The sequence below is a fragment of the Staurois parvus genome, unplaced genomic scaffold (assembly GCF_062004578.1).
Source record: "Staurois parvus isolate SC_StPar_1 unplaced genomic scaffold, SC_StPar_1.0 ptg000820l, whole genome shotgun sequence".
NCBI classification, from domain to species: domain Eukaryota; kingdom Metazoa; phylum Chordata; class Amphibia; order Anura; family Ranidae; genus Staurois; species Staurois parvus.
In genome coordinates this window covers 404,309-424,929 of record NW_028318616.1, presented here as the reverse complement: position 1 = coordinate 424,929, position 20,621 = coordinate 404,309, and the positions used below count along the sequence as shown (strand labels likewise).

At 42.3% G+C, this 20,621-nt stretch overlaps 1 protein-coding gene across 1 annotated transcript in view; it reads right to left on the bottom strand.

Annotated features, from left to right (window-relative positions):
• VSIG10L2 (V-set and immunoglobulin domain containing 10 like 2) overlaps positions 1 to 8,868 on the bottom strand; it is a 92,264-nt gene extending 83,396 nt beyond the window's left edge. Inside the window, exons 1-2 of the mRNA XM_089655122.1 lie at positions 8,739 to 8,868; positions 6,225 to 6,536 (exon numbers count right to left, since the gene is read on the bottom strand). Coding sequence (XP_089511248.1) covers positions 6,225 to 6,536; positions 8,739 to 8,817 — 391 coding nt within the window. The 5' untranslated portion in view covers positions 8,818 to 8,868. The remainder of the gene's footprint in view (positions 1 to 6,224; positions 6,537 to 8,738) is intronic.
• Between the last annotated feature and the right edge of the window lie 11,753 nt (positions 8,869 to 20,621).

Below are 20,621 nucleotides of genomic sequence, written 5' to 3'. Positions count from 1 at the left end.
AATGAGCTTGACAATTTCTTCCAGAGATAGAGCTGTTCACATTCCCAGTCAAAACACCAAGTTGTTGAAGTTCTATGCCAGGATATCCAAGACAGCTTATGCCTTTCTGCCACTCTTCTCAGCTTCCTGCTGAGGCTGTGGCAGGGGAAGGTGACAGTTCTGGTGGTGATCCCAGATTAGCCAAAGGGCCCCTGGTACCCTTTGCTTTGTAACCACAAAGCCAAACAGAGCTTGCACTGGCCTATTGATTAAATAAAAAGTTTTTTTAAGGATAATGCAACAGGTTGTAATATACTTAGGAGATAAAGTGCAGTAGATTTTGTGTTTGTACCCTGTGCTCCTCCTGAGTGTTAAGAATTCAATCCCTCTGATCGAATCTCCCATTCATCCAGCACCAGACAGGCTCAAGCTGATGGCTTGGGTCTTGAGAGGCAGAGGCTAAGATCTCAGATGTTCTGTAAAGGTTGTGAATATTCTTATGAAAACAAGGAAGGACAGCACTAACAGTGTCTATAGTAGAATTTGACATAAATTCACAGGATTGCTGCTGATCAAGGTTTTACACTGGGCTCTTCACAAGTCTGTCAAGTTCTGAAGTTTCTGTAGGCATACCTTGATTTAGGTCTACAAGTACGCAGTAAGATGGCTATCTCTGCCTTCACCTGCATACAGTGGGCATCTAACAATTCTCCTGTTCTTCAAGCTGCAATTTGGTTGAAACCTCCCCTAAGGTATTGTTCCTGAAGTGGGATCTCCCAGTGGTGTTGGATGTCTTTGCATCAGATGCCTTCAAAGTGTCCCTCTGTGGTACCTCTCGCTGAAAACCGCTTTCCTGGTAGCAATTACATTGGTCAGAAGAGTGGCAGTGTTAACATCCTTGGTGTTTAAAGTGGTTGTAAACACCCACAAAAAAAAAAGAAAATCAAAAATTGAAGTGACCAAGTCTACCTTACACAGCATAGCAGGAGAAATCATTTGCCCCCAGTCTGGCAAGGAAAGGAGCAGCCAGTCATCTGAAATCCTCTCTGCTTTCCTACAGTGAAAAAACCCGACACATGAAAAAAAAATTGTGTCACCACAAGAAGTTCAATTTTGTTTTGTCTGTCCACAGTACATTCTCCCAAAAGGATTTTGGCTTCCTCAAGTAAGTTTTGGCAAACTCCAACCTGGATTTTTTATGTCTCTGTGTTAGTAGTGGGGTCCTCCTTGGTCTCCTAACATGGTGTCCCTTTTCATTCAGATGGTGACACATAGTGCAAGCTGACACAATTGTACCCTGTGCCTGAAGATCAGCTTGAATTTGTCTGGCAGTTGATCGAGGTTCTTTAGCCACCATTTGAACAATCCTTCCTGGCAATCTGATCAATTTTTCTTTTTCGTCCACATCCAGGGAGATTAGCTACAGGGCTATGGGCTGTAAACTTCTTGACAATGTTGCACAGAATGGACACCAGAACATTAAGATCTCTAGAGATGGAATTCTTTGCTGCCCTTTATCTTCTCCATGTGGCACACAGACACACAACAAAAAGGTTGAGTAAATTTTTCACCATTTTAAAACAGCATCTGTTAATTGATACAGGTGAATTTAATAACAAATTACAGGAACATCACAAACTTGGAATGCAATTATTTCTTAATATTTTGAGAAGGTGCCAATAATTTTGGCAAGGGCATTTTGGAGTTTTGCGCAGAATGTGTCAGATTTGGCTCTTTATTTCTCCATTTTTTTGTGTCATGGCAATACAAAACTAAAGAAAAACATGAGAATGCCTCAACAGTTGCAAATGCAACAATTTTCTGGGCAAAGTGGTGCATTATCTGACAAAAATGCAGGGGTGCAAATATTTTTGGCCATGACTGTACATAATGATTAGAAAGGGAATGTCAACAAGCTGATTCTCCAATTGCAGAGCAGAACACACTGCATCACAGTAACATGGACTTCTTGTAAGATAGATCCATAAAGAACTAGTTGAAATATAGGCTCTTCAGAACGTGGCTGCAAAGACTCTAGGTATGAATCAGAGAGAACGATAGGGGCCTCAGGCACACTTGCAGGTGAAGGACCACAAGAATGAGAAAAACAAACAAACATTCTGTTGTCGAAGGTGCCAGAGTTTGCTTGGAATCCCGGCAAGCAGACAGCTCCACTAATTGTGCACAAACCAATAAAAAAATCTGAAAGTGGATATTAAAAGTCTTGTGGACAGATGGGAAGTCTCAACCTTGCACTGTGGAGCTATATAAAACTCCGAAGGGGATGTATATTGTGGGCATTGGACCCTTCTGGGAATACCAAGAAATCAGACCTATCCATAATGGAGAAGTATTTAATAAGATCACCTGTTGCAGCACGACTATCCATATTATATCTATAAAGCTAAATGTTACAGCACACGGCAACTAGGCTCAAGGAGATTCAAGGCCTTGCTTACTCACAGATGCACCTGAAACCACCAGTCCCCTTTACTCTCCTTGGGATGATGTCAGTCCACTTCTGGATCCTGAGAGCACCCCACCACTGGATAGCCAGTACAAATTGTCCACATAACACAAGCAGTGCCATGGACACCCGAAAAAGCAGCTGTGCAGAAAGCAAACAAACATCAGCAGAGAAGGACTAGAGCATCACGTGACCACAGATTAACCACTTTACTGTGACCAAGTGGCAGCTGCAGCCTCAGCAACTTAAACAAATGCTCCAAGCTTGCATCTGGGGTGAGCATGCGTGCGCCACCTGCTGACCCGAAGTGTGGTTGGACACAGCACAGTTTTGTCAGCAGGTCCCAGCCAAAAAAATTTATGGATGAGATCTGCTGATTCACTGTGTCCAATCACAGCACTACCTACACAGGGCTCTGTACAAAGAGCTGCGATCTGGCTGTTTCTTCTCACTGCAAAGCAGGTCAAAAAAAAAACCAGTCAGACTTTGTAGTAAAAGTACCACACATGCAGGGGCGGACTGACCATTTGGAAACCCGGGCACTGCCCGAGGGCCCGGGGTCAGTAGGCGGCCCCATGAGATGCCCCTGGTACCTTTTTCATAGGCTTTTTGGAGTTTGGGCAAGGACACAGGGGCCCCATGATCCCCCATTGCCCGGGGGCCCCATGAGTTGTACGTCCGCCCCTGCACACATTACACATTGTTAGGCGCACTGTTAACCTTTTGACGGCCCCTTTTCCAGCCAATTTCATTAGTACAGTGACAGTGTAAAACAGCACTGATCACTGTATTAGTGTAGTCACTATTGATGTCAATGTCAGTTAGTGTACCTCCCAGCCAGCATTAGCTGGTGTCTGATTGCACAATCACAGTCACACTATAAGTTGTTGATCACCGCCATTACCAGCTGGGTAAATTCCAGTATATATATATATATATATATATATATATATATATATATATATATATATATATATATATACATACACATACAGTCAGGTCCATAAATATTGGGACATCAACACAATTCTAACATTTTTGGCTCTATACACCACAATGGATTTGAAATGAAACGAACAAGATGTGCTTTAACTGCAGACTGTCAGCTTTAATTTGAGGGTATTTACATCCAAATCAGGTGAACGGTGTACGAATTACATCAGTTTGCATATGTGCCTCCTACTTGTTAAGGGACCAAAAGTAATGGGACAATTGGCTTCTCAGCTGTTCCATGGCCAGGTGTGTGTATTCCCTCATTATCCCAATTACAATGAGCAGATAAAAGGTCCAGAGTTCATTTCAAGTGTGCTATTTGCATTTGGAATCTGTTGCTGTCAACTCTCAAGATGAGATCCAAAGAGCTGTCACTATCAGTGAAGCAAGCCATCATTAGGCTGAAAAAACAAAACAAACCCATCAGAGAGATAGCAAAAACATTAGGCGTGGCCAAAACAACTGTTTGGAACATTCTTAAAAAGAAGGAACGCACCGATGAGCTCAGCAACACCAAAAGACCCGGAAGACCACGGAAAACAACTGTGGTGGATGACTGACGAATTCTTTCCCTGGTGAAGAAAACACCCTTCACAACAGTTGGCCAGATCAAGAACACTCTCCAGGAGGTAGGTGTATGTGTGTCAAAGTCAACAATCAAGAGAAGACTTCACCAGAGTGAATACAGAGGGTTCACCACAAGATGGAAACCATTGGTGAGCCTCAAAAACAGGAAGGACAGATTAGAGTTTGCCAAACGACATCTAAAAAAGCCTTCACAGTTCTGGAACAACATCCTATGGACAGATGAGACCAAGATCAACTTGTACCAGAGTGATGGGAAGAGAAGAGTATGGAGAAGGAAAGGAACTGCTCATGATCCTAAGCATACCACCTCTTCAGTGAAGCATGGTGGTGGTAGTGTCATGGCGTGAGCATGTATGGCTGCCAATGGAACTGGTTCTCTTGTATTTATTGATGATGTGACTGCTGACAAAAGCAGCCGGATGAATTCTGAAGTGTTTCAGGCAATATTATCTGCTCATATTCAGCCAAATGCTTCAGAACTCATTGGACGCCGCTTCACAGTGCAGATGGACAATGACCCAAAGCATACTGCAAAAGCAACCAAAGAGTTTTTTAAGGGAAAGAAGTGGAATGTTATGCAATGGTCAAGTCAATCACCTGACCTGAATCCGACTGAGCATGCATTTCACTTGGTGAAGACAAACCTGAAGGGAAAATGCCCCAAGAACAAGCAAGAACTGAAGACCGTTGCAGTAGAGGTCTAGCAGAGCATCACCAGGGATGAAACCCAGCGTCTGGTGATGTCTATGCGTTCCAGACTTCAGGCTGTAATTGACTGCAAAGGATTTGCAACCAAGTATTAAAAAGTGAAAGTTTGATTTATGATTATTATTCTGTCCCATTACTTTTGGTTCCTTAACAAGTGGGAGGCACATATTCAAACTGTTGTAATTCCTACACCGTTCACCTGATTTGGATGTAAATACCCTCAAATTAAAACTGACAGTCTGCAGGTAAAGCACATAATGTTTGTTTCATTTCAAATCCATTGTGGTGGTGTATAGAGCCAACAATGTTAGAATTGTGTCGATGTCCCAATATTTATGGACCTGACTGTATATATGTATATATATATATATATATATATATATATATATATATATATATATATATATATGCCATAGTTTGTAGACAAACCAATTAACCACTTCCCGACCAGCCACTGTATATAAACAGCCGAACGGTGGCAGTGCAGGGTCGGGTGGCCATTTATAAACGGCCTCCCCGCACCCTGCTTGTTCGCGCTCCCCAGGACACAGTGAAACATTGATCGTTTTTTTTTTCTAAATTAAATCTTTTTTTTTTTTTTTTGATACATTAAATGACAGTGGTGATCAAATATTACCAAAAGAAAGCTTTGTGTGAAAAATATGCTATATTATTATACAGTATTTATATAGCGCTATAAGGTTTGCTCAGCGCTGTACATTATAGTGGAGGACAGTACATGAGACAATACAGTAACAATACAATACACGAGGGGGTCAAGGGCCCTGCTCTTTCGAGCTTACAATCTAGGAGGGAGGGGATATAAATTTCATTTGGGTACAGTGTTGCATTACTGCGCAACTGCCAGTTAAAGTAGTGCAGTGCTGAATAGCAAAAAAATGGTCTGGTCATACTGGGGGTAAAACCTTCCAGAGGAAGGGCAGTGTTTTTCAGTGTTAGCAATCGGGGGGGGGGGGGGGCCTTAATTTATGCTTGGAGATGGGCTTTACCAGTTTTAGTTTGCCAGTGCCCAAACCTCCTGCAGTGGGCAGCAGTATAGCTCTTAGACTTATTATCCTCCTGTGTTTCTCAAAAGAGGATAAAAAATATATAAATTGCTGATCCCGTCAACAGCAGACAGTAGAAAAAATTCTTAGATACGTCCAACTGTGTCTTTGAACAGGATCAATGTTACATAAGCCAAATGAAGAACAGGAACCTTTGGAGACTCAAGAAATGCACTTCGGGAGAGAAAGACAGGAACAAGGTTGGAACCCTTGCCAGGTATTTACTGCTGGGTGTGAAAGCAGAGAAGATATGCCCTTGCTATTGCTCATGCTGTCTTGTTCAATGGCTGTCACCGGAACAGAAGCAGAGAGGATATCCTCCAATGGGGGCAAAGATAAGCATAAATACCTGACAAAGTACAAAATAATAAAAGCCTTTATTTATACACAAACACTACAATTAGGAACAAATATTTCCTTACCTAGGACGATCAGGTCAATGTAGACTGCAAGCAAGCTGCCTTTCTTAACCATGCACGTGAACTGCCCCTCAGCCTGTAGAGTCAGTTTGTCTATGACCAGTGTACTGTCTATCAGACTGACGCTTCCCAGCTGTGCAGCGTCCCCACTGATCAAATCTCCCCAAGCAATGGGGACAGAACGATTAGTTCCCAGTGCAATAAATGACCAGAGGACAGTGACAGTAGAATTAATTTCTCCACATCCGAGTTCCACAGCCTGGTCCAGTACTCCATAGAGTGTCTGTGGGGCTCTTTGGGTATCCAATTTCTGGCCTGGAAGAAAACACAAAGAACTTCAGTAAATGCTCTGGGTTTCATTTATAATAAGAAAGTCTAGTCTCAGATAGTCTGAGCTGCTTCTCCGAGGCAGAGGAAACCTGGCCTGTAACTGTGGGATAATACAGATTTATGTGGGATTATCTGTACCCCACATAGTTTAAAAATGAGACAGTTTGCCTTATGTTCCTAGATTGTAAGCTCTTAGGATCAGGGCCCTCCTATCCCTCTTGTATTGAACTGTATTGTTGCTGTATTGTCTCCCGTTATATTGTAAAGCGCTGAGCAAACTGTTGGCGCTATATAAATCCTGTATAATAATAATGTACATGTAGTAAAGTGCTGATGCATTTTTAAAGCGTATTTCCACTTTTAAAACCAAATTTGCATAACACCTACTTTATATTCCTTAAATGTGTCCATTAACATAAAATATAACAATAAAAAAAAAATTGCTGGTTACCTTCTCAAAAAAACAAAAAACAAAAACACAACAGGAAAGGGGATTTGTTCCCCTTCGTGTAGGAGGATTGGGCTGGAGGGAAATTATTTGCAGTGCGATTTGAGCCTATTCATTTTGTATGGGCTCAAATTGTACCGAAAAGGAATCGTTTTCAGGTATCAGATCATTTTGAACAAGTACTTGTGCAAATACTTGGTATCGGCACAGATACCCGTGCAGCCCTAGTTGTCATTATTATACAGGATTTATATAGTGCCAACAGTTTGTGCAGTGCTTTACAAAATGAAGGTAGGCATTACAGTTACAATACAATTTGGTACAAGAGGAAACAGAGGGCCCGGCTCATCAGAGCTTACAATCTAGGAGGAAAGGATGAGTGATACAAAAAGGTAATAGCTATGAGGGGGATGAGCTGATGGAGGAAATAAATGGCAGTTTACTAGTTAGAAGGATAGGCTTCTTTAAAGAGAAAGGTTTTCAGGGATTGTCTAAAAGGTGGATAGATTAGGAGATAGCCGGACAGAATGGGGTAGGGAGTTCCATAGGATTGGAGAAGCATGGGAGGAGGTGACACAGGAACTAGAAAGCAGAAGGTTTTGGGAGGATCGAAGAGAGCGGATTGGTTGATCTTTTGAGACCAGGTTGGTGATGTAGCTGAAGAGTTGTGGATAGCTTTGTAAGTTGCGGTTAGTATTTTGAACTTTATTCGTTAGGCGAGTGGAAGCCAGTGGAGGGGTTGGCAGAGAGGGGTAGAGGACACTGAATGGTTGTGAAGTTGGATGAGCCTGGCAGCAGTATTCATGATGAACTGCAGGGGGGGATAGACTATGTAAAAGGTAAGCCAATGAGAAAGGAGTTTCAGTAGTAGAGGCGAGAGATAACCAGGGAGTGAATTAGGAGCTCTGTGGTATCATTTGTTGAAAAGGGGCATATTCTGGAGATGTTGTGGTTGAGGCAGCATGATTTGGACAGGGATTGGATGTGGGACTGAAAGGAGAGTTCAGAATCTAGGGTTACCCCTAGCACCCTGGCATGTGGGGATGGGTTGATAGTGGTGCTATTGATCCTGACTGAGAAATCAGGAGAAGAGGCATGTGGGGGAGGAAATATTATGAGCTCAGTTTTGGACAGATTGAGTTTTAGGAAGTGGTATGACATCCAGTCTGATATGTCTGTTAGTAAATCAGTGATACGTGAGGAAACGGATGGGGTGAGCTGAGGAGTAGAGAGATAGGTTTGTGTGTCATCAGCATAGAAATGGTAAGAGGTAAACAATCTCTGTGTTTTTTCCCCCCCCCCATTTTTTAAATAGGGGCAGCACTGGCAAATTTCATCTTGATTAAAGTAAATGTCTGCGAGCAATATCCATCTGTACCATCACCCATGCCATGTATGAATGCTAATTCACCCTGTACTGCTATATAGGCTGCTCCTAAATCAGGGTTTCCTTCTACTCACCAAGGGACCTTGGGTGAAAATTTCAGGTGCAGAAGAGTCTCAAAATTGATGAGGCAAGTGCAAATGATTGTGTTTGATTACAAGTTGATATCCAGTGCATTTCTGGGGTTACCAGGGCTTGAAGTACAAGAGAGCAATAGACTATATAGATCAATACAGATGTCACACTCTGGGTTGCTGACAATTTGTCACCTGGCGTTCCTTATCTTCTACATTTTATGTCCACAAAAGCCACTCATAATTGATTCTTCAGTAGAAATTAACCAAAAACTACTCACCAAATGAAAATGTTGGGAACACACAGAGGACGAACCAGAATGCCTTGAGATGACAATTTCCTGTCAGTCCATAATCCATTTCCCCATTTCGCTTGCAGAAAAATCCTCCAAAAGAGAAGTTGTGTAGAGATCTCCCTTCCTCGCTGGCCCTTTGGTTTATGGAATCACTACTGATGGAATGCGCTCAAAATTTCCGTCATCCATTTACACTAATGCACGGTGCTCATGTTACACTGTCTGAATAATTCACCTGAGTGTCTTTATCGTGTTTCCTGTTGCATACTGCTGTCCCATCTTAATTTATAATGTAAGAGGAGGTTCGCAGTTCTCGCTCTTAACCTGAAACCTTCTTTTCAAAGTCTTCATTTTCCTGTTGATATTAATATCTGAAACTAAGGTTATCAATGTAAGCTGATAAAGTAATGGCACCTTGACAAACAAAAAGGACTCCATTCAAATCTGAGGTTTCACTTGTTTCTCTTTTGCATTAGTTGCTGGCAAGGTGAATTAAATGCTGGCTTATCTCTTTTGGGGACTCCAATTGTGAGATATTTCCACTAGAACGCCTGCCCTGCCTTAACGTGGTTGTAAACATCTGACAACATATGAACAAAGCATACCCCTCTATGTTGTGCACTTGTCTCAATCTAGAGCACTAAGGGTTGATTTACTAAAGCTGGAGAGTGCAAAATATGGTGCAGCTCTGCATAGAAACCAATCAGCTTCATTATTTTGTCAAAGCGTAACTGAACAAGCTGAAGTTAGGAGCTGATTGGCTACCATGCACAGCTGCAACAGATTTTGCACTCTCCAGTTTTAAGAGTGTGTCTATGGGAAGGTTTGACCATGTTTCAGCAGCGCATTTGTGAGGTCAGGCACTGATGTTGGATGAGAAGTCCTGGCTTGCAGTCTTCATTCTAATTCATCCCCAAGGTGTTCTACCGGGTTGAAATCAGGACTCTGTGCAGGCCAGTCAAGTTCGTCCACCCAAAGCTGCCTCATACAGGTCTTTATGAACCTTGCTTTGTGCACCGGTGTCCAGTCATGTTGGAACAGGAAGGGGCCATCCCCAAACTCTTCCCACAAAAGGTGGGAGCATGAAATTGTCCAAAATGTCTTGGTATGCTGACAACTTAAAGAGTTCCCTTCACTGGAACTAGGGGGCCAAGCCCAACCCCTGAAAAGCAGTCCCACACCATAATCCCCCCTCCACCAAATTTTACACTTGGCACAATGCAATCAGGCAAGTACCATTCTCCTGTCAACCGCCAAACCCAGACATGACCATCGGATTGCCAGACAGAGAATAGTGATTTGTCACTCCAGAGAACACGTCTCCACTGCTCTAGAGTCCAGTGGCGAGGTGCTTTATGCCACGGCATCTGATGCTTTGTATTGCACTTGGTGATGTAAGACTTGGATGCAGCTGCTCGGCCATGGAAACCCATTCCATGAAGCTCTCTACACACTGTTCTGCTAATCAGAAGGCCACCAAGTTTGGAGGTCTTTAGCTATTGACTGTGCAGAGAGTTGGCGACTTTCGCGCACTGTGCACTTCAGCATGCACTGTCCCCGCTGTCATTTTACATGACCTACCACTTCACAGCTGAGATGCTGTTGTTCCCATTTGCTTCCACTTTGTTATAATACCACTAACAGTTGACCGTGGAATATTTAGTTGGCAACTTCTGTGCATTGTGAGGAAAGAGCACTAAAGATTGTAAACACTATACCAATAGAATACATAAACTAGTAACTGGGAAATGGGGCTGTCAGAGCTTCACACTGCAGAAAAAGTTGTAATTTGCACACACAGCACAGGGATGCTGGCTTTTGAATGGTAGCTTCAATTATAGGTCAATTTAGTCAATTTAAATTGTAACTATGGCAAAACCCCAAATTACATGTATGATACATTTGTCAAGTGGTTGTAAACCCTTTTGTATACTCACTGAAGTGACTGGCCCCAGGTGATACTGAGAGGAAACAAATCCTCTAACATATTGTTGTGGACTTTTGAATCACGTCTCAAAAATATGACTTTTATCAAGACATAATATTATGTGGCAAACAGCTCAGTATAGCCGGATGCTAAGAGTTAATTTTGTCTTGGTTGAACCATCAAGGATTCTAGTTAAGAAATGGAGAATGGGGGAAGTGAGTCTTTTCAAAGACAATAAGCCTGTTTGAACTGTCAACAAGGACTATTTGTATATGGAGGTTGAGAAGAATGCACATACAGAAAAGTCAAACACATAGCCAGATAGGACTTTGACTTTTAAACATTTCAACAAGAATGAGACGGGAACTCAACTGGTTGAAAGCTTAACCAAAACCTGTAGAGTGTGATGAACTAACAGACCTCTGAAACTATTACCATATACTATTGTTCACCAAGGGTGAAAGCATTAACAATTGTTTACCATGAGTCCAATACAAGGGCCATGCAAACAGAGAGTTTTTTTTTCCTACACAGAGAAAATGTTGATTCTGAAACAAAGGGGTGAAATTCAGGACATTTAAGTTTAAAAGTTCACTGTATATCATGACAAAAATATACTACAAAAACATATCATAAATAAGATGTTATAGATTTTAAACACCACTAAATACTCAGCAATGGGAACTATATATCACTAATTTGAGTATTGAGATGATGGGAAGTAAGATGTATTATAGACTAGCATTAGTTACATGTCTTATCAGGAAACAAACAGGATGGTACTTCAAGGAGGAATAACCGAATATACACCTATATTCCATGGTCCCTATTTAGAATAATATAGGTATCACTGCTATATCTGGATAGAGCCGTATATTTTATTCCTGAAATTACCTGAAGATTCCACCCAAGGTATGAGTCATCTCAAATGCTCACATTGTTCTGTGATACATGACCGCCACCTGGCGGGCAGGTGAGAAATAGCTTATGTACACACATTTCTCAACTAGCCAATCAGGAAGCCTGGTGGGAAGGTATCTTAGAACAATGGACTAGTGGATATAAAAGCCCATGTGCTTTAAGAAAAAAGATCCCTCATAAAAACCTCATGGAAAGACCCGACATCTGAAGAAGATCTGCTGAATAACTACTCTTCCATCTTTTCAAACTTCCTAAAACTTTAAACCTCTAATCTGATAACTTCCTACATTCTCCCCTACTGAATCTATCACTTGCCCTATATATCAGTCTAAAGGCGTTCCACTGCCAGCTAAATCCACGGGAGAGTTGCCTAGTCTGAATTCCGGGTGTGGTGAGATATTTATTTGATTTTTGTATTAATTATTTTCTCTGTTGTGTGGAATCATAAAATTACCTCAGTGTATCATAACAATATTGAGTAGTTAGATATATGTAGAAAGATACTGTGTTACTGTTAAAAATTGTTTATTGCCATATTATAAATTTTTTCATATTTCATAATTTATTGAATATTAATAACCAGAGTATCATATATCAAGGGCTTCCTTCTTGCAATCCTATGGCCACGGCTTGTAAGAATATAACCTTTGAGATATTCGAAATTATTAATTATTAATAAATTTAATAAAAATCATATCATTAAAAATTTGTGATTGATGTAATTAGTTAGAGACCTTATTATTGTGTCTCACATTGGTAGGATATATTTTTGATTGTGTGTACCAATGTTCATTTATCACCAGTCTTTTGCGTTTTGTGTTAATATATATATAATTTTTGTACATAAATAAATTTTTATATTTATCTATTATAAGGCAAATTTTGTGTGTATGGTACGAAATCATATTGGCTAAAAGAATTCAAGGTATAATAATAAGTGGTGATCAAATTATCAAAGTGTCCAAATTATTGGTTTACTAAATATTTGCCGTATTTTAACGGCTGGAGGCACTGTAATATTTCATCTAAGGGAAAGGGACACGCCCTTTATAAATAATATATATCCTTACATAAACCACCACAGCATAAATTTGGAGGCACTGCTGAGATCCATAGAAATCGTACCATAACACAAAACGCACTGGTGATTGTATATTTGTACACTTTATCAAACATATATTTTGTATCAAAATGGCATCCAGTAATCACGGATCCACCTCTTCCAAGCATAACGAGGAAAATATGGCGGCTCAAGGCATTGAGCAAGAAGCTATGAAGCCAGCTCGGAAAGCTGCCGGTGCTTGGCAGAAGTATGTTGAAAATGAAGTAATAGATTATCTCCGCAAGAGATTAAGTTTGGGGGATAGCAATAAGGAATTTGTGGATGAAGAGAAAAAGCAGGCTATTAGCACTTTTGAGGACCTGTTCAACCAAAAGGGCCAGGTTGTTGGGTTTTTAATAGCATTTGCTGGAGCAGAAAGTGATAGAAGCCGTGACAGACTTCTCCTAGAAGCTTGGCCCATGTTATGGTTCATGACCGCTGGAGCTGCCCAGCAGACCATGACTCTAAGGGAAGAGTTGTCAGAGGCCCGCCTCTTGTTAGAAAGCAAAAATCAGGACATTGAGTCTTTGAAAGGGAAGCTTGGTCATGCCGGTGTTCGTTTAGACGAATCCGAGAAACATTATGATAGATTGGTCGGAGACTTTCGAAGTGCTCAGGACCTATATGAAAGAAACTTTCAGGAATTAAAACAACTTCAAAAGAAGTATCAGGACTTAAAAGATGAGGTAGAGTACTTCAGATCAGAGAGGTTATCTCCTGTCAAAATTAAAGTTCACCCAGGGGATAAGCATGACCAGTCAGAACTTACCTTGATAAAATCTGAGCAGAAAACTCTGGAGGAGCAGATTATAAGGTTGACGGCCCAAATAAATTCTGGGGTCCAAAGACGGACCAACCCAGTCAAGCCAGAGGCTGATGAGCGGAGATACCCGCATCACAGCGAAGTATCTGATAGTGAGTCAGGGTCAGAATATAGGTCACCTCCTAAGCTTTCAAGATACACTCCAGAGCGCTCTGAAGAAAAATATGAGGTTTCATATAGGCAGGAAGGGAAATCCCAGGGGTCATTCAGGAGATATGACACCCCAAAGGTCATTAAGTTCCTGAAGGACACTGTTCCTATGTTTTCTAAGAAAGGGTCCCTTGAGATCACCGAACACATGAAAACATATGAACAGACGTTAGAGATTCTGGGCATTAGAGATGACCACACCAAAATAGAATTGCTGCCATGGGTGTTTGAAGAGAAATACCGGCAATTCTTTGAGACCTTGAGGGCCTATTCCAATCAGTCCTGGAGAGAGGTTAAACATAAGTGCCACATGGAATTTGGGCCTTATAAAACTGTAACCTCTGCCAAGGCTGCGGCCTACAATTTAAAGTGTGGTCCTCACCAAAGCCCTGCAGAATTTCTGGCTGTCCTCAGAAATGCCTATTTCCTGGCTGAAAAGGATCCCAATCCTAACCAGCCAGAATTCAAGACACTATTCTATGAAGCATTACCTGCTTACATAAAATTGGGACTTGCAAAGGATTACAGAAAGGGATGCTCTCTTGATTGGTTGGTGAGAGAGAGTGACTATTTATTCTCGATCCAACAGTCCAGTGAGGGCGGGATAAAAAGAGAACCTAAAAATAGCCCCAAGATAGTAGCAGCCACTACCGTTTCCCCTCCAAATCCAAATTTGCAGGCAGAGAAGAAATCATATGCGGAAGTAGTCCGTGGGGGTAAAACCAATGGTTCCCCTAGATTTGTACCTCAAGCCCAGCAAGTGAAGGAGGTCCATAACTTTGCACCCCAAAACCAGTGGGTGAGAAAGGATAGACAAAAGCCAGGGAACTACGGTAGTGGAAGTGAGAAGAATAAAAAGTATGGTAAGGGTCAGTACAGTGATGAGAACCAAAGGAGTCAATGGTATCCTCAGAGGTTCTATTATCCTCGCCAAAACCAACATGGGAATTTTTATGGGAACCCCAATTTCAACAGGCCCCATAATCACAATAAGAATCCCAATTTTAATAAGAACTCCGATTTCCAAAGATTTCCTCCACGCCAAGAACACCCTCAAGCTCAAAGGGGGGATACGGTACCCCAGGCTCCCTTTAATAACAGGGAGACCCCAAAACCTCAGAGAGAACAATGGCGTCGGGACCAGAGCAGTAGTTCTGACTCTGAGTCTCATTACCAGTCTCGTCCAAAATACAAGCGCAAGTATAGGAAAAGGGAGAATCAACAGAATGACTCCTCTGAGCGTATTGGACAAATAGAGGCACAGGTCAGCAAAATGGCTGAACAAATGGACAGGCTTGTCACTCAATTTCCATCCAATCCTTTTTTAGGAGCAACTCCTGTGACCAACCAAGGGTCACAGAATTAACAGGCAACCAAGCCTTAAACCAACAGGGGAGGACACTGAGTCAAATGACAGGAGATGTGTGCCCCATCCTTGACACGCCTACTAATGGAGAAGCTAGTTCTCAGACAAAGGGGGACCAGTTGTTGGTTATTAATGATTCTCCTGTTTTTCAGTGTCCATCTATTGCCCCTAATATAGTCGCGGCATCGGAAGTCATCAGGATTGACAAGCCAGACGGAGCACCAACTTCTAGTTGTGCTTCTGTCTTGAGACAGTCCAAGAATCCCACCAGGGAGGATAAGGGTAATGTGTCCACCACATGCGGTGAGATAAGAGCCAGTCATAGGTTATTGAAGGGCCCACAGATCTTCAACCACACTAATTTCATGTGTGAGCTGACTGAATCTGATGGGAGATATTATGCCACGGTGCAGGTGCAGGATGCCAGTGATCTTTCGATTGTCGGCTTAATAGACACTGGATCCCAAGCAACCATCATGTCACAGGAACATTTTGACAAAGTGGCGAATGTCATGCCCACCAAGCCGAGACTTAAAAGTTTTGACAGCTCATTGATTGGTGTAGGTGGAGACCCGTTACAAGTCATGGGTACCGCCTGGCTTAAATTGAAACTGGGTAATAAGGAACTGAGACACCCCATCATCATTGCCAGCATCTCCCAGCACCACATGATAATTGGGATGGACTTCCTAAAAAGGCTGAACACCATAGTTGACTGTGTGAACCAAGTCCTGTGGTCACAGGTAAATACCCCAATTAAATATGGGAAACTTAAAACTCCCCATTCCCGACAACACTGCCACCTGGTGGAAGAAAGGCCTGGATCATTAGAAATCCATTTCAGGAACAGCCAACTTCCTGATGTAACGGTTATCAAACCTGATGACCATAACCCTATCAGAAGAGATGAGGAACACATCTTTAGAATTCCCCAAGAGAAAATAAAAGATATTTCCCTCCAAGATGACATCCTTACGATATCTTTTCATCAGGAGGATAAACCAAGAAAAGGGGGAGATCACACCCAATTCTTGACAGGTATTGAAAGGGTTAACAGCGACTTGTTTATCCCCATCCGGATAAATGGTCTTAATAGGTCAAAATATGCCAAACTAGATTTGAGACAGGAACACAGCTTTGTAAGCCATGGGTTGATAAAACACCTGACCGAAATGGAAATGATCCGTTTCTCCACACCTCAGCGTCATTGGATTTCAGACTCCCTTGATGACTCTGATGATCACAATTCAATGGCTAGGTGTCTCTTAAACGTCACTGTAGGAAACAAAACAACCACCCATGTGTTCCTAGTCTTGGATAATCCCCAAACTAAAATTTATTTTGGCAACGATGTGTTACATCGCTTTGCAATGCAAGTCGACCTAATTAATGACTGTTTATGGAGTCGACTAAAGGGGGACCCCGAAAAATACCAAAATCTGGACTTAGCTTTAAAATCCCAGCAACAGATGCCTTATGCTGTTGAAGTCCAGGTAGCCCAAAAGATTACAATTCCTAAGGGCATAAATAATTTCATACTCCCCATCCAAGTTAAAAAGGGACATAGACTGAAGGGGTCAGATGCATTAGTATGCCTCTCCCATAAAATGCAGGGGGAGGGACTGAACATTACACACACGCCCCTAGTCAACACACATCAATCCCCGATGTACATTTACATCCATAATCTGTCCAATCAGGACATCGTCTTACCCAAAGAGACCCTTATTGGTCTAGCGGTAGAGACTGAATATTATACCTTTGGGGTCACTAACCAGGTGATTGGACTCCTCCCCGATGAATATTTGTCGGAGGAACAATTAATTGAACAAACATTCCATTCACTACCAGAGGGTATTTTCACCATAGAGTCCATTTATCCATTCGATTCTAAAGATGGCACCTGTCGAATCGAAGAGACATCAATTGTCTTTGATCACCCAATCAAAGAACAAGAGTACCCCAAAGAACCTGGATGGCAGGAGAACACACACACACATCACATACCCAATGACCTCACCATAAAACTTGAAGAGGCATATGAGATAGGTCAGCCGGAAAGCTTTCCTGGATTCAAGGAGTTAGTGGAAGAGATGGTGGCCCTCGCCGACGCGTGTGCCAGTGATCTCGACCGACAATTGCTCCGAGAGCTTCTCCTTGAATTCCAAGAGATCTTTGCCAAGGATTCTTACGATTGTGGGACTACTGACCTACACATCGCTAGGATCCAAACAGATCCAGATGCCCCACCAGTATTTGTAAGACAGTATAGGTTACCATTAGCTTCCTATGAATCTCTAGCTGAGATTATCAGGAAGTTACATGAAAGGGGTATAATTAGGCCCATCCACAGCTCCTACAACCACCCGATCCTGGGTATTTTAAAACCCAATGGACAATGGCGTTTGTGCGCTGATCTCCGTCAGCTGAACAAACGTGTGTACATGTCAGGATGGCCTGTCCCATACATAGACCAATGTCTCGCCCAGCTCCAAGGATCCCAAGTTTTCACAGCCTTGGATTGTGCACAGGGGTATTGGACCATAAAGGTGAGTGAGGAAGACCAATACAAACTGGCCTTCAGTTTTGGGAATCGACAATATTGTTGGGTGAGAATGCCTTTCGGATTCATAAATTCCGGACATGAATTTGCTGTGTTCATGCACAAGGCCATGCCAGACGCCTTCGAAAGGGGGACGTTGGCATATGTGGACGATATCCTGATCAAAAGTACTGATATGGCCAAACACATTACAGAACTTCGGCATGTCCTGGGCCAATTAAAAGCAGCAGGAGTAAAACTGTCCTTACAAAAAGCCCAGTGGTGTCGCACGAAGGTAAACTTCCTAGGCCATGAAGTTACTGCTGAAGGTTTGAACCCACAAAAGAAGAAAGTTGAGGCGGTTCTGAATTGTAAAGTCCCTACTAACCTTAAAGAATTGAGATCATTCCTAGGTATGGTAAACTACTCGCGTAAGTTTATTGATAATTACGCCGAGATAAGCAAGCCACTGCTTCACCTACTGAAGAAGGATGTCGGATGGTCGTGGGGTAAGAAACAGGAGGACGCCATGAAGGAATTAAAGGAACGTCTCACACAAGCCCCGTGTCTCGGATATCCCGAAGGGGGTAAAAATTTCTATCTAGAGACAGGGTTTACGCAGGTAAGTATGAGTTCTGTTCTTTACCAGAAACGTGCTGATGTCAGTAAGGTGATTGCCTATGCCAGTAAAACTTTGTCCCCGGTTGAAGTAAAGTTCAGTGACTGTGAAAAAGCTCTATTGTCCACCGTGTGGGCATTACAGAATTTCCGCAGTTACATTCAGGGAGAGAGAATCATTGTTGAAACGGCACACCAGCCTTTACAGTATTTAAAGAGTGAACGTATCAAGGGAGGAAATGTGTCTAATAGCCGCATCACTGCTTGGACTTTGTCTTTGCAAGGGTGGCCTCTTGAAATTCGGTACAAACAGAACAAGGAAAGTCCAGTAGCCCAGGGCCTAGCCGAGCTCCATGATTGTTCCGCAACTACGCCTGCTATGGAGGGCCCGGACACTGACTTTCTGGAAGAACAACTGTTCTCTCCCTACAAGGTTTACGATGAAGAATACTGTAAACAGCTGCCGTGTGTATATGTGGATGGTTGTGCTTTTCATCACAAGGATGGGGAACAGCTCCAACTAGTGGCAGGTATTGGAATCGTTTGGACCCAAGGTGTCACCCCAATTTCTGTGGGATACAAACTTGGACCAAAAAGCAGTCAGGTTGCTGAACTTACTGCAATTCTTAGAGCAGTTGAGATGGCTATAGAGTTCAACATCAGAGAGTGTGCCATCATAACCGATTCCAATTATGTCAGGAATAGTTTTGTGGAGTATTTCCCTAGGTGGAAGCGAAACAACATGAACAAGAGTAATCACAAACCCGTGAAACATGGTAAGCTCTTTTGTCACATCGATGAACTGGTAAGGTCCAATGATCTCACCCTGCACTTCAAGAAGACCAAAGGCCACTCCAAGGTTCTAGGTGCCGAGAAAGAAGGGAACGATCTGGCCGATTCTCTAGCCAAGGAAGGGGCAATCACCGGTGAACTGTTAGACATTGATCAATTTTTAGGTACCGTACAGGTTGAAGCTGTCACCAGGCAACAGGCCAGAACAGCTGGTGATCCGAATGCATTACAGTGGAGTCACGATTCTCCCAGTGAGGATTTAATTACTGCCCAAAAAGAAGACCCAATAATTGGCTTGTTTTATAGTCATATAGAAGATCCCCACCAAAATCCCATAAATAAGGAAGTATGTAGTGGGAAGGAGGATTTACGTATCTTAATGAAATCCAAATCCCAATTCTCTTTATACCAGGGATTGTTGATACGAACCTCAAAGGGTGGCGTACAACAATGGGTCGTCCCACTTAAATTTAGAGGTTTGATGCTACAGCATGCCCATGATGCTCCCACTTCCGGTCATCGTGGAGAGAAGATCACGTATGAGATCCTGCGGGATTATGCCTACTGGCCTCATATGTTACGTGATGTGAAGGAATACTGCCAAGGTTGCCTAATATGTCCCCAATTTCAACCTACCAAGCCAACTCACAGAGCACCTCTCCAGAAGAGGGGGATATGTATGCCTTGGTCAGACCTTCAGATGGATTTTATTGGGCCAGTAACAAAATCTTCACGAGGAAATCGGTATATGTTAACAGTTACATGTTTATTCACTAAGTATGTCGAATGTATACCAGCACCAAATAACAGCTCCGAGACATGTGCTGCATTGCTAATAAATCATGTATTTTCACGTTTTGGTTTACCTCAGAGGATAGAGTCTGATAGAGGATCGCACTTCACTAGCGAAGTGATGGCCAAATTGTGGAAAATTTTGGGGGTTAAAAGGAAATTGCATATCGCCTATCGGCCAGCCTCTAGTGGTGGTGTAGAACGATACAATCAGACCATCGTTAACGTCCTTAAGAAATTTGTTAAGGAAACAGGCAAAGATTGGGATGTCAAACTCCCGCTGGTCCTGATGGCGTTGAGGGCTACTCCGAATACAGTTACAAAAATGTCATCTTTTGAACGGATGACAGGTAGACGGATGGTACTGCCCCAGCACTTATTGTATCGCACTACAGATCAAAATTTGATCAATGCTACCACCACACACCAGTACATAGAGGATTTACGTAAACATCTGCAATATGCTTTTGCCTTTGCCCAGCGAAATTTGGAAAGAGCTGCAACTAGTGCTAAGACATACTATGATCTCAAAACCTCCAAGAAGGAATATGAGATTGGTGACAAGGTCTATCTATACAACTTTGCAAGAGACCAGATCAAGGAACGGAAATTCCTTCCATCTTGGAAAGGTCCGTTCTCTATCATTTATAAAATCTCTCCGGTCGCATATAAATTGCAGGTTACCCGGTATGGTGAAATCAGTGATAGATGGGTGCACATCAATCAATTACGTGCTTGCCATCCGAAGTCTCAATTGCAGTTGTTGGAAGACTAACCCACCAGTTCCTATCTGGAGATATTGAGATCATCATTAAATTTCCTTTGAACATATAAT